General features: G+C 37.6%; 1 protein-coding gene across 3 annotated transcripts in view; it reads right to left on the reverse strand.

Annotated features, from left to right (window-relative positions):
* Positions 1 to 384: 384 nt before the first annotated feature.
* Positions 385 to 13,250, reverse strand: part of C7 (complement C7) — a 42,976-nt gene continuing 30,110 nt past the window's right edge. For all 3 annotated transcript variants that reach the window (XM_039331825.1, XM_039331824.1, XM_039331822.1), the window contains exons 11-18: positions 11,539 to 11,767; positions 10,348 to 10,519; positions 8,517 to 8,604; positions 7,817 to 7,949; positions 6,284 to 6,475; positions 3,899 to 3,995; positions 2,814 to 2,998; positions 385 to 1,598 (exon numbers count right to left, since the gene is read on the reverse strand). In XM_039331825.1, the coding sequence (XP_039187759.1) occupies positions 1,405 to 1,598; positions 2,814 to 2,998; positions 3,899 to 3,995; positions 6,284 to 6,475; positions 7,817 to 7,949; positions 8,517 to 8,604; positions 10,348 to 10,519; positions 11,539 to 11,767 (1,290 nt within the window). In that variant the 3' untranslated portion in view covers positions 385 to 1,404. The remainder of the gene's footprint in view (positions 1,599 to 2,813; positions 2,999 to 3,898; positions 3,996 to 6,283; positions 6,476 to 7,816; positions 7,950 to 8,516; positions 8,605 to 10,347; positions 10,520 to 11,538; positions 11,768 to 13,250) is intronic.

A 13,250-nucleotide genomic window follows, 5' to 3' on the forward strand; every position in this document is an offset into this window, starting at 1 on the left:
GCAGGGGTCTTCAAACTTGGCAACTTTAAGACTTGTGGACTTTAACTCCCAGAATTCCTCAGCCAGCCAGGGCTGGCTAAGGAATTCTGGGAGTTGAAGTCCATAAGTCTTAAAGTTGCCAAGTTTGAAGACCCCTGCTCTATTGGCTTTTATCATTAGGTTCATTTAGATCTAAGTGTTGCAGGATGAAGGCTTCCTTTAAAGGCTGATTGCTCTTTTTAGCACATGGACTGATGATCCCTTATCCCTAAGCTGTACAACAATTGTTGTTACTCTATCACTATTGAGTTTCATGTTTGCTGAACTCCAAACTTGCTGAAATTCTTTTGAGCTTGTTCACAGATCAATAAAGGTAAGGCTTGTGAACAGAAATCACACTGCCGCAATTTTTAAAACATGATTTATTGACATGAAAAGTCAACTTCTGTGAATATTTCAGGATTGTTTGTTCAAAAATTTTATCAAAGTTTATTGTAAGATAAAGCTACAAAAAGAAAAGTTAGAAAGTTAAGAGAAAGGTGCAAAGAGAAAGTAACACAATAACAGGTGCAACTTCTAACTTTGTTCAGTGCAGTAGAGTACAAAAAAAAAAAAATTACAACTCAACCTTTAGTCTCACATTTCTCAACATTTCAAGCCATTTATATAACAACAAAGTCATTCTGATCATTAAAACATACAGTCAAAGTGATTTCAATTTCAAGCAAAAAGTCCAGAAGCAGAATATTTCAGGATTGTTAAAGAGATCTACAACCCCAACATCTCTTTCTTTGTTTTAGTAAGACAAGGTGAAAGAGATGTGGGTTATGTCAGGTGTCCAGAACCATCTGCCAGGCAGAATGCAGACCGCTACACACAACTGTTAGCCTGCCAAATGCTAACATCATTACAGTTGTTAGCTAGTCAAAATTTTCTTTATCCCTTAGTGCAGAAGTACTCAATTTAAATTCCCAGGCCTATAGAAGTGGAAATTATTAAAAATACTGTATAACTAAAAGTAATTACATTAACAGCAGTTAATTTGCAAACAAAATAATACTTAATTAGTTTTAAGGTCTTTTTCTCAGCTATTATTTTTTGGAATGTGGTCTTTAGCCTTATCAGTGAGGCCAAAAGTGATTCCTGATCAGAAAATGTTGAATATCTTTTTCCTACTGGGCTGCTCTAAATTTGGGGATATTCCTGCAATATGGATAAAATCCATATAAAATTGAGTGGGCTGATTATTTTCCAACTTTTATTTGGGAAGAGAATATACACCAGTAAAATATTTGCAAACCTTTCTTGTCATGTATTATTTAACAGAAAGAGATATTTTGCAAATTTCAATAGCACTGTCTCTACTTTTTTGCCTCTTCATTGTTAATCACATTGTTCACCCAGTTCTATTACCAATGACATTAATTATTGGGAAGTTTGTTGTATAAGACAAGGTCTTATGCTAATTACACTGACATTCTCTCCACTGCATCTAAGGATGCCGGCCTCGCATTCAGTCATAGTCTGTTGGTCAGGACTTCCATTCACACTGACACAAATGCTTGTTCCAGTTTCACCGCATTGTCCAGCTTCTCTGCATGTGCATGTGTTGGTGGACTCTAAATAATGAACAGTTGCAAAGTAGGAGGTTAATGTAATGAAAGCAGAAAATCAGATCTGTAATACACAAACCAACCAACTTCAACCAATTGTTGAAGTGAGAGTATTAGTTTTAAAAAAAGCCAAATTAATATGTTTATGGCTTGAAAGATATATTAGAGTTTTCATCAACAGTCTAGAACTATGCTGACTCAGGAATTCTGGGAGTTGAAGTCCATGAGTCATAAAAGAGCCGAGGTTGCCTACCACTGGTCTAAAGTATTCTCCCAGGCAAGGGTAACCACAGAGTATGGTCAGAAAAAGTTAAGCTGGTGGCCAAGATGATGTGATCAAAGCTCCAGTTATTTTTTATGTGTGTCATGTGTTTATATATATGCAACACACATAAAAAAACAGATATTTGATCACACTGTTGTAGCTACCAGTTTGATTTTTCTGAAGACTCCCTGCAGATACCTCACTTCCAGGATAAAACAAGAAGCAGCCATAGATATAATAGTCAGTGTGTGCACATGTGTGGTTGAATTCCAGTGACTGCCTGGACAAATTCATGTCACGTTTTCATGGCAGGATTTCAGCAGTGATTTGCCATTGTTTGTTTTTCAGGACTGAGAGACTGACCAGCTTAACATCACCAACTAGCTTTGTGCCTAAGGCAGGACTAGAACTCACAGTCTCCTGGTTTGTAACCCAGTGTTTTAATCACTAGATCAAGCTAGGTTTTGTAAGATATTGCTTGGTCCTAATTCCTTCCTCTGCTCTTTGCCTTGATAATTTTCCCTCTGAGTACTTTGAAGGGCATAACTGAGCTGTGGTGGCGCAATGGTTAGAATGCAGTACTGCTGGCTATTTCTGCTGACTGCCGGCTGCCAGCAGTTTGGCAGTTCTATTCTCAAGGTTGACTCAGCCTTCCATCCTTCTGAGGTTGGTAAAATGAAGATGCAGATTGTTGGGGGCAATATACTGACTCTGTAAACTGCTTAGAGAGTGCTAAAAAGCACTGTGAAGAGATATATAAGTCTAGGTGTTATTGCTATTGCTAAAATGGGAAATGTGAGAACATTTTTTAGCAATTCTGAAGGGACAAAAAATCCCTCTAGGGTCAACTTGAATGAAATTGGGGGGAGTGGGGGCAATAATCACCCTGACTCTTTATCAGAGACAGATCCAAATTTACAGTCTCTAGCTTTTGTAAGTAAGGAAAAATCTCTTACCATCACAATCTTCCCACAATTGACAGGAATCACAACTTCGCTCAGGTACAGTACGGTCTTTGCAGTTTTCCTCACCCACTAAAATGTATTGCCTATCCCTACATTCAAGGGCATGTAGCTTGCAAATAGTTAGCCATATGCTCCTCTGAGTTTTGGGGTCAGTAGCACAGACATCCAGCGAAGAGCTGGAAAGAAAAAAAATAACTCCAGCAAATCATCCACAACACTTTTCTGACTTTTAACAGCAGGTACACACTGTCTGAATCCTCCAGGCTGCATGAAGTCCTTGAAAGCTTAGGGTGAAACCTCCAAGCTCTGCTGCCAAATTGCAATTCTTAATATGCCAAAAGAGGACAGTATTACACAAATGGAATTTAATCATGTGAATTGTCTTTAATATAAATTAGCTGCATACATTCATTGACTAGTATGATGTCCTCAATCTCCATACATTTTCTGACTTTATGGTGGAATTCAAGGGCAAGTTCAGATGTAGCCTGGGGCTGGAAACTGTCAACTATCTAAGGACAGGATTGCCTTCCTCCCACCTCTCCCGTAAGCACTTCACATTCACTGTTTCGGCAGGAGAGGAAGGGTAAATAGAAATCATTTCCTCAGATCAAGCTCAACTCATCTTGTGTCAAAAATGCAGGAACTAAAAGGGGGAAATTATTGATTTAAAAACTTTAATAAAACAGAATTTTATATCGTTCTAGCTCAATGCCAGGCCATGTTAATGGCAGGGTTATGCCAGCAAGTCATCTGTGTGCATGTTGCTCCCAGTGGGCACTGTAAAAGATGGATATTTGTTTGAATAGTGCCACATTCACAGTAAATATCCTTGTCCTCATGGAAAACCCATGGGGTCTTTAATTTTAGCCAAATCAGTGCACAGTCTATTCAAACACCTCCAAACCATCCACTCCTCCTCCGAACTTCAAGGTAACTCCTCAAGCAGTTCTATCCAACTATGAAGATAAGTTCGTTTTTTTGCAAATGAAGCACCAAACTTTTTAATTCATCCAAGACTCACACATTTAAAATTTTAATTTAACCGAAATGGCGTATCTGTTAAATCCACTCACCTGCATTCGTTCGGCAACTTACAAACACACTGAGTCTGATAAACTCTCTCCCATGGTTGGCACTGAATCACTGTTGGATGTGTAACTGGAGGAACAACTGAAATGTAAGAAGAAACATAGCATCACTAGGAGAAAATGGGAAGCCAAAGCCAGCACAGCCTCAGGAGTTTCATCAGGGGAGGATACATGGACCAATTGTGAATAAGGGATATGATGGCAGCGCCTGGATCGGCTGCGGCTGCATTGGCTCTTGAAGGTGAAAAGTTTTGGGAGGGATATTAAGGGATATGGGCCACATGATCAGGAAGGTTTTGATGTGTTTGAGCAATGTGGTAGAACTAAGGTAACATACAACTGACAATCTTTGCTGGCATGGCGAGTTTCTAGCTGTTTCAGAACTGTTGGTGAGACCGTTAAAAGTCGTTTTTTTTGCTGTATGGAAATTTGTTTGGAAAAAAGAACCTTGGCTTTATGGTTGATAAGGTATGATAATTAATTGAATGGAATTTGAAATTTGTGTAATGAATTGAAAGGAATTAAGGTTTAACATTGTTTTTTTTAATTAAGTTAGTTATCATTGGAAGAAAAAATGAATGAGATTGCTGATAAAAAGAGGGCTGAGAGAGATTAAGAATTTTAATATATTTGGTAGAGATATTTGAAGTGATAATTTGTTGATGTAAAACAATATTTGATTATGGTAATTCTAAATTGATAAAGCTTTAAAACATGTTGAGTAGTAATAGAAACTTAAACTAGAAACAGAATATATTAAATCTATTATGTTATCTGTGAGAAATAGAGAGATGATAGCGAATGTATTAAGTTGAGCTGTTTTTGTATGTTTTTTTTTTTTTTACCTTGGAATGTTTGCTTACCCAAACACCACAGTGTGTCTTAAATATCTTTTGCTAAATTAAAAAACTAATAAAATATATTCAAAAAAAAAGTCGTTGGTGCTGTTTGAAATTGTTCTGCCAGCAGCAAGGTCTGACTGCTGGCCCAGCAATGGATTCTATTGCAAATCAGAGCTGTTTCCAAAGGAGGCAGAGGAGGAGAGGTTCCGGGGCTTACGGAGCGAAGGAACTGGATGAGGCTGCCGGCAGGCCCAGAGGAAGGGAGAGAGGCTTTTGGAGGAGTTGGTGATGGTGGCAGCATTCTCCAGGGGCGAAAAGAAGCAAGGCCTCTTTAAGGAAAAGATGGAAGAGTCAGGATCAGAAAAAGGAAAGGAGGCAAGATTGTTGTGCAGGAATACAAGCTAATTTGAGGGCTAATCCACATAGAGCTCTGTTTCCATCTGTCCTGTTTGCCATCGTTCGCTCCCTAGACACTAAAATGGACGATCTGAAACTTGAGCTTGCCACAAACAAGGAGTGTATATCGGAGGTGGTGACCCTTTGAGAACTATATGCAACGAAATTTCGTTTTGATGTATGCCAATTGGTGTACATTTAAAGTGACAATAAATTTATTATTATTATTTATACTTTAATGACAAAATTAGGGCTTAACTTTTAGAGCTGGGGCAGTTTTATGGCTATTGAGAGTCCAACTACATAACAACTGTGCTTATAATCACTTCATTAAATGTACTCTATGGCTACTGCAATTATAGGAAGGTTTAAACCAGGGGTGTCCAACTCTGGAAACTTTAAGACATGTGGACTTTAACTGCCAGAATTCCCCAGACTGGCTGGGAAATTTTGGCAGTTGAAATCTACAAATCTTAGATTTGTCATTGTCAAGGTTGGACACCCCCGGTTTAAACTATTGCTCTTTGATCATGATTAAAACAAAAATTATGTTCCACCATCCACTGCCATCCAATACCTATCCAATTTTAATATTTGCATTTTAGGATATGCTGTTGTTTTATACACATACATATAACATACAAAATAACTCTTATATTTTTAGGGCCCCCTTTTAGTCTTCTGAAACCCAGCTTCCTATCATTGGAAGAAAAATAGAGATTAAAAGAAATTTTTTGACTGCAAATTGGCTCATCAGAAGCAATCACTTCATGGAATACAATTATTGCACTCAAGCAAAAAATGGAGGGTACATACTTGACCTTGAAGAAAAGTTCATTGATATAAACTTCATTCATTAATTTTGAGGAATATAAAGTATACATACTACACTTAGGACAAGCAGTGTTTGGATCAGGGCTGGCTTAAGACGTTTTGCTACCAGAGACAAAAAGCTCCCTTCATTTCATGTATAACAGTTTGCTGGATTAGCAACTGGATTAAGAACAATATTTGTGTCTCTACCACCTCTAAAGATAGCTAATTAGCTTACGAGGCATAGATGATGATGGTGGTGGTGATAGCATCTACTAAACTGGTGCTATTTTTTTAACTATTTAGAACTGAATCATACCTTGGTTTTGGCAGTGGATTTGAGCAAGGTCAGGAGACCATTTCAGACTAGGTTCACACAGAAGAAGAGATGATCCTACCAGCTGCATGTCATTTGGGCAGGACAGGTGAATTTTCTCTCCAATCTGATAGGAAGGCTTCAGTGGATTTCCTCTCAGTCTTCCTTCAAACCTTGGTAAAAGACAAGCTGTTTCTAAGAAAAAAGAAAGAGGCAAAGACACAAATATTTTCAATTGCTGTTTTCTATTTTCCTGTTGAAGACAGTAGATGTTACCTTTTTTAGCTGCATCTTAAAACTGGATCAGAAAATAATAGAAGTGATATGAGTGTGTTGTATAAATTGTATGTACTGCACATCTATTTTTTTCTGTGTTTTTTTTCTAATTTTTCCCCTATTTTCTGTTCTTGTCCACATGACTTTTATTCTTTTATAATGTGGGTGATAAATAATGTTGACCCAGATTAGATCCCGACCTGTAAACTGAGGACTAATATTGCAGAACTAAAACTGGGCTATATTTTATCCAAGCATATGCAGTTATATGTGAAGAGATTCAAATGATCTTCTGAAATTTTCCAATCACATTGGAGTATAATTTCCAGGGCCCTTCGCCAGCGGCTGTTGGTGGAACTGCACTGCCCATGCCTTCGCCTTTGGGCTGCTGAGCGCCAGTCTGCACGCCTACTCGGTGCTGAGGCGCTAAGCTAAGGGTTGAACCTGGTGCTGTTTTGGCCTCACGGGGCTCTTTGCCCTCCTGGCTATGCTGCTCTGGGTTGCTCCTACCTGGCGCAGGGCGAGTTGGCCCAGATCTTCCAAGTGATCGCCATAGGGCCCCCCTGCTGCTGGCCTGCCAGAGGCCTTTGCCAGCGGATGCTGGTGGACCGGCAATGGGGGGTGCTCCAGTGGTCGCATGGAAGATCTGGGCCAACTCGCCTCACCCCACACTAGGGCTTACTTTCGGGGTAGGGCTTATATTAGACCCACTCCCTCCCACCCCAAAAATCAGCTGGGGCTTACTTTTGGAGTAGGGTTTACTTTTGGGAAAACATGTTATTACACCACATTGGCTCTAAAGTTAAAGCTAATGATGGGAAATTGGAGAAAGATAAAAAGAAGTACTTCTTTACCTAGTATATATTTAAAACTCTGGATCAAGGCCATTTCCTTTCCTATCAATACCTGACAAGTTGGTAAGAAAATCCAGTGAAGTCAATACCCTAATGCAGTGTTTCTCAATTGCAATAGTTTGTAAGATGTATGAATTTCAACTCTGTCTGGGAAATTATGAGAATGAGGTTGGGGAGGTTGAGAAACACTGTCCTAATGGATATCAACAAATATTGTTTCTTCTAGTTGAAAGGGCTTATTCCTCCCAATACCAATCTTTAGGGAATACCATCCAAATAGTGATATTATATTTATATCCTACTTACAGTCGTCCTAAAGTTATCTATTTGACCATAATGGGAACAGATACAGGACTAAACAGACTTTTGGTCTGCTCCAGCAATACTCTGCTCTTTTTATACATACTCTGGCAGCTGATTTCTCCAATGGTCCATTTCAAGCCTTCAGCACAGGTAGCAACTGGGTTTCCTACAATTACATATCCAGTGGTGCAAGCATAATGGATGCTTTTCCCCACAGGATAGAATGAATCAGCATCCTAGGAAAAACCAACAACCTTGAGAACCATTGAACCAAACAAACAAACAAATCTTTATATGCAGAATATTCTTACAGAATATATCAAACAATACAACAGTAGTTTCTTTTTCTTTGGTTTATGCATTTTTAAAATATCAGTAAAGTTGGAATTAAGTACGTGTTTCTGCAGAACAGTAATAAAACTGCAAAAAAAAAACCTCTAGCAGTAGAATAGTCTCTGCACCTTTGGTGAAAGTAGTTAAGAAGTCAGAACTTCTTGCGTATCTTCCAAAAAGAGGGACAGAAAAAGGTAAAGAGAGAAAATACTTCAGTAGATGGAAAGTAGTATGTCAAAGAATTGTGGTCCTTCTGTTCTAGCTGTCTTATTCAAGTGTCCTTCCCAAGGGGTTGAACTACCAGGGTCATGCTAACAGGAAAATCAGAGTGTTGCCATGCCAATGCACCAAAGAATACCAGATATGGGGCTTTTTTCTGAATAAGTCAGTATAAGATAATAGTCTAAGTTACAGCTCTGGATTGCACACAAATTTGGAATACAAATAACATTCTTTTATGTTTTACCTACTTGAACATATCCATTTTCCAAGTGAGGCGGTGATGGGCAGGATTCTCTGACAGTTCCAGAAGTATCAAAGCAGTGTGGCTCTATTGTTCTATAAAGCAAAACATGATATATTTGTCACCTTTCATTTCAAAATGCTTTGCTTTTCTATCTGTCATCTATGTCTGTCTGTCTGTCTGTCTGTCTGTCTGTCTGTCTGTCTGTCTGTCTGTCTATCTATCTATCTATCTATCTATCTATCTATCTATCTATCTATCTATATTTCTCTCTCTCTTCCTCATTTATTGCATTTCTACATTTTCCATCTCACTTAAGTGACTCTGGGTCGGTTTACAATAAAAAATGTACTGTAATATAAAAGCATAAACAAAAAGAGTTCAAACAAAAACAATGTTAAAAATTTAGCTATTAAAAAGTTGCAGAGGCAGAGGGAGCAGCCTCATATCATCAACCACCGCCAGGGTTGCATATTGCTCTTAAGTTCCCCCATGACAATTGACAGAGCCAGATCTTAACTCTCCTTCCAATGGCCAGAAAAGTGGCGGCCCATCTAGCCCCTGGGAGTAAAATGTCCCAGAATGAGGGGACTATGGCAGAGAAGGTTCTAATTGAAGACACTATTTCACAAGATTATTCAACATCAATATTATATATATATTTCTAAAACTTGGATTGCTAGCAAAGAATTAAGGGAGAACTGGAATAGCTATTTCTTCCCTCCCTAACACAGCTGGCAAAAGTGAGACAGAGCCTGTGGCCTAGAGGTTAATACATCTGCCTAACATGCAGACAGCCCAGGTTCGAATCAGAAGGGTATGTCTGGTTGAAAAGAGCTAAAGAGTTCAAAATAGCTATTCCAGTTCTCCCTTAATTCTTTGCTAGCAATCCAAATTTTAGAAATGTATATGATGTCACAGTTGTGACTGCTGCCTGTGGATGGCTCTAGTTTGAGCTGATACAAGGCAAAAGATTTCTCTCTCCCATATTTGGGCAACAGGGTGTAACATACAGCACTATATATATATATATATATATATATATATATATATATATATATATATATATATATATATAAAAACAATAAAATATATGAACACCAGGAAGTTATAAAACTACAGAGACAAACAATGAGGATATAGTTTTGAAAGAGGATCGTAAACAAAGAAATAGGGGGAGAAGAAAAATAGGGAGTACCAAGAAGGAGGATGAGGAGAATAAACAACATAAACACAGACAGTGCGCATCTAATTACGTGGAATTAAGGAGTCCCCCCGACTTACAGGTATGCAAAGAAGGGAGGAAGAGCTGCGGTACCAGCACAAGTAAGGAAAGTGAGGAAATTACAACTTGCAACACAGAAACTACGATCAAAATGCAGGCGGATTGGCTGGGACCCATGACGAGGTCAATAAGCCGGGCGCAAAGAACGCCACATCTATAAATAGCTTCTCCCATTGACTGGAGACTACCCTGATGATGCTGGCAGATGCCAGCAAAAGCTTGGTTTTATTCTGGTTTTATTAAAACTTTTTATAGTTTTATAACTTCCTGGTGTTCGTATATTTTATTGTTTAATATGAGTCTACCCAGGAATCACTGTTTTGTTTTTAATATTCTTAATATATATATATATATATATATATATATATATATATATATATATATATATATACACACACACACACACACATATATATATACATATAATCCTCTCTGCAATTGATAATAATTTTAATATATTTAATGCTGAATAGCCTTGTGTGTGATAGCATGCATCAATGTTAAAAATACTTTTGTATGTTGATCTTAAATTGATTATCAATAGTATTCCTACCGAAAATATTGCAACTCTTCATCCTCACACTGAGGGTTTTGAAAGCTTTCACCAATGCAAGATTTTCCACCACCCCTTGGGGAAGGATTATTACAACTCCGACTTCTGGACTTCCTTCCATTAGTACATGGGCTCCAAGAAGACCAACAGCTCCAGCCTCCATTAATGACTCCTGTAATGTGAAAGAAAAGTTCACCCATTGTAAAATTGTAATTTAACCCCATGTTCAGGTCTGGAACTGCAATATCAGATATAAGACAGAACACCCCTGATGCAAGTCCATCAGTTTTTCATTTTAATATCTTCAGAACCCAAGTCTTCAATGGAGGGATTTTTACAATGAATGCTCCTTTTTTCCTCTTCTTTTTCTAAAATGCTTTGTTTTCATCTTTTATTGAACGTGACTTGGTCTTTTCTTGACCTGGAGCCTCTATCAGTACTTTCTAGCATCTCCAACTAATAAAGGAGGAAGCACATTAAATTCTGTGAAGGCCCTCCTGTTGTTGTTGTTGTTTTCCTTTGAAAACATACTGTTAACTCATGCCTTTTGTTTTCTGCCAAGCTTCCTCCTTTTGCAGTTGGGATTCAATTACCTCTAAGTACTTGAGGAATGTATATAAATTATTTTCAGACCTTGTGCTACTTTAAGAGATAGGAGAAAAAGTCTGTTCTTCCTTATTCTGGAAGCAAGTTGTTCCATTGATTGATTGTTCTAATTGCCCTGATAGTTAGAACAATTAATCAGTGGAACAATTTGCCTCCAGAAGTTGTGAATGCTCCAATGCTGGAATTTTTAAAGAAGAGATTTGTCTGAAATGGCATAGGGTTTCCTGCCTGAGCAGGGGGTTGGACTAGAAGACCTCTAAGGTCCCTTCCAACTCTGTTATTCTGTAACTGGTACATAGCCAAAATCAACTTTAATGAAATGTCCACCAACTGGTATTAAATCCATCCTCTGTAGCAACTGGGAACATTTGTTTCAACTTCTGCTGGATAAAATACACATTTGTTTCAACTTCTCCTTGTAGAATGTGGTTTCAAGATTGCTCATTTGCTTTTCATAAATACAATAGCAGAACGTGATACCATACAATAGATGCTAATAAAGAATCAAGCGTGGAGAAGACTGAGCGTTACGCGTTGTCCAGACTACATTAAATCCCTGACTTCTATGAATGAAGAAATACTTACCTGGCTGATCTTGTACAAGAGTTCCCAGTTCACAAGCTGCTCCAAAGGTATATGGCTTGCAAAAACACAAGCACTGAGTTCCTTCCACAGCTGGCTCACCACCATTCTGACATGGCTTGCACTTGCAGGGGTCATTCTCACTCAAATAGTCTTCAATTGCTTTTTTCAGGTACAGTTTTTTGACTGAGGCACATGGTACTTCCTTCACCAACTCATAGAGGGGTGCCAGCTATATAGAAGGCACAGTTAAGAATTCCACTTTCTGGTGAGATACATCTGGTATACCTTAACTTGAGTTCTAAATTAAGTCTACACAGAATAATGAGCACTGCCTGTAACACTTCACATTTGCATTAACATCAAAAGGAATATATACCCACTCTCTCAAAGAGCTTTCCAAAATTCACGCCTACTGCATCAATGACCCTATCTAATTAGCCCCTTCTCCTTTTGCCAAGACTGATTTGATCTTGGGATTTGGGGATTATGGAGACATGACGAGGATGGGGAACAGATTAGCATAACAATTACTTGATAGAAAGAAGGATGAAAGGCATAACTGTGTAGTTTCTCTTTGTAAAATTTAATAATAATAATTTTATTAAATTCATTAAATGAATATGCTGCCAGAAGCCCATCAATTTCCTTTCTCTTTCTTTTTTTGTTTTTATTGTATAATTTTGCTATATTGAAAAGTTGTTATACAGACAGAGAGATAGATATTGCTATATATACACTTAATTTATGTACAGTAGTTACCTCACTGCAAACTGATTTCCTATCCCAAAACTTTTAACAGTAACTGTGACTTTTTAACAGCAGCCCAAGTCCCTTTTATGGTTCCACAGTACTTTAAAAGTAGATTTTTATTCTATAACCATTTTTTCAGTGCAGGGCTGGCAGATACATTTCTAAGGTAAGTTTAAAAAAACAAACAAACCAAAAAACCTCACACCAATAATATCAAAAGTGAAAAAAGGAAAGTAGAAAAATAAAATCCACAGTTAAAAGTAATTCTGATGCAAATCAAACCTTTTAAGAATTGAAATTACATTTGCCTTGCAAGATACCATCTGTTTAACATTTCTGAATAATGAAAAACAGAACAACTGCTTTGCATAATATAACATAAAATAAAGTAAAAGAGGATTCAGGCAAATGCTTCAGGGACAAAAAAACAGCAGCGTTTTGACACCAAAAATATAATCTGTAGAAGGGGGTGGAGGGAAGAGGAGGGAAGGGTTACAGTTATTTAGAGACTTATAATTAATCAGTAATCCATGATACTGCTTGCTGTTTGGTATTCAAATATAAGAGAATTTGCCTCTGTGGGTTCATAGCTGATATGCATTTAAAACAGATCTCCTAGCTATTCTCAGTACAAATCTATGTACATTTTTGCATAGTTTATATCTAACGTAGTATAATTTCTGCTTGCCCAGAAGGTAAAAACAACCAGACACTTAGACTAATTAAAATATTTTAAATAATTTGCTGACAAATGCAAAATGGTCACAATCACTTTGCTTTCACTTGGTTACTCTTCTGTTTAGCAAAGTTAACAGCAAGCTGTTTTTATTGTCAACGGCAATTTTAAGGAACCAAAATATAGGAAAGCAAAGCAAACATTTTATTTTTATTTGAAATAGGAAGGAATGAAATCAGCTTAGAGCTGCTGATGCTCCAATACAGACTACTGGGATGATATATAT

This window comes from Crotalus tigris, unplaced genomic scaffold (genome assembly GCF_016545835.1).
Source record: "Crotalus tigris isolate CLP2741 ecotype Arizona unplaced genomic scaffold, ASM1654583v1 scf7180000024438.1716836, whole genome shotgun sequence".
NCBI lineage: Eukaryota > Metazoa > Chordata > Lepidosauria > Squamata > Viperidae > Crotalus > Crotalus tigris.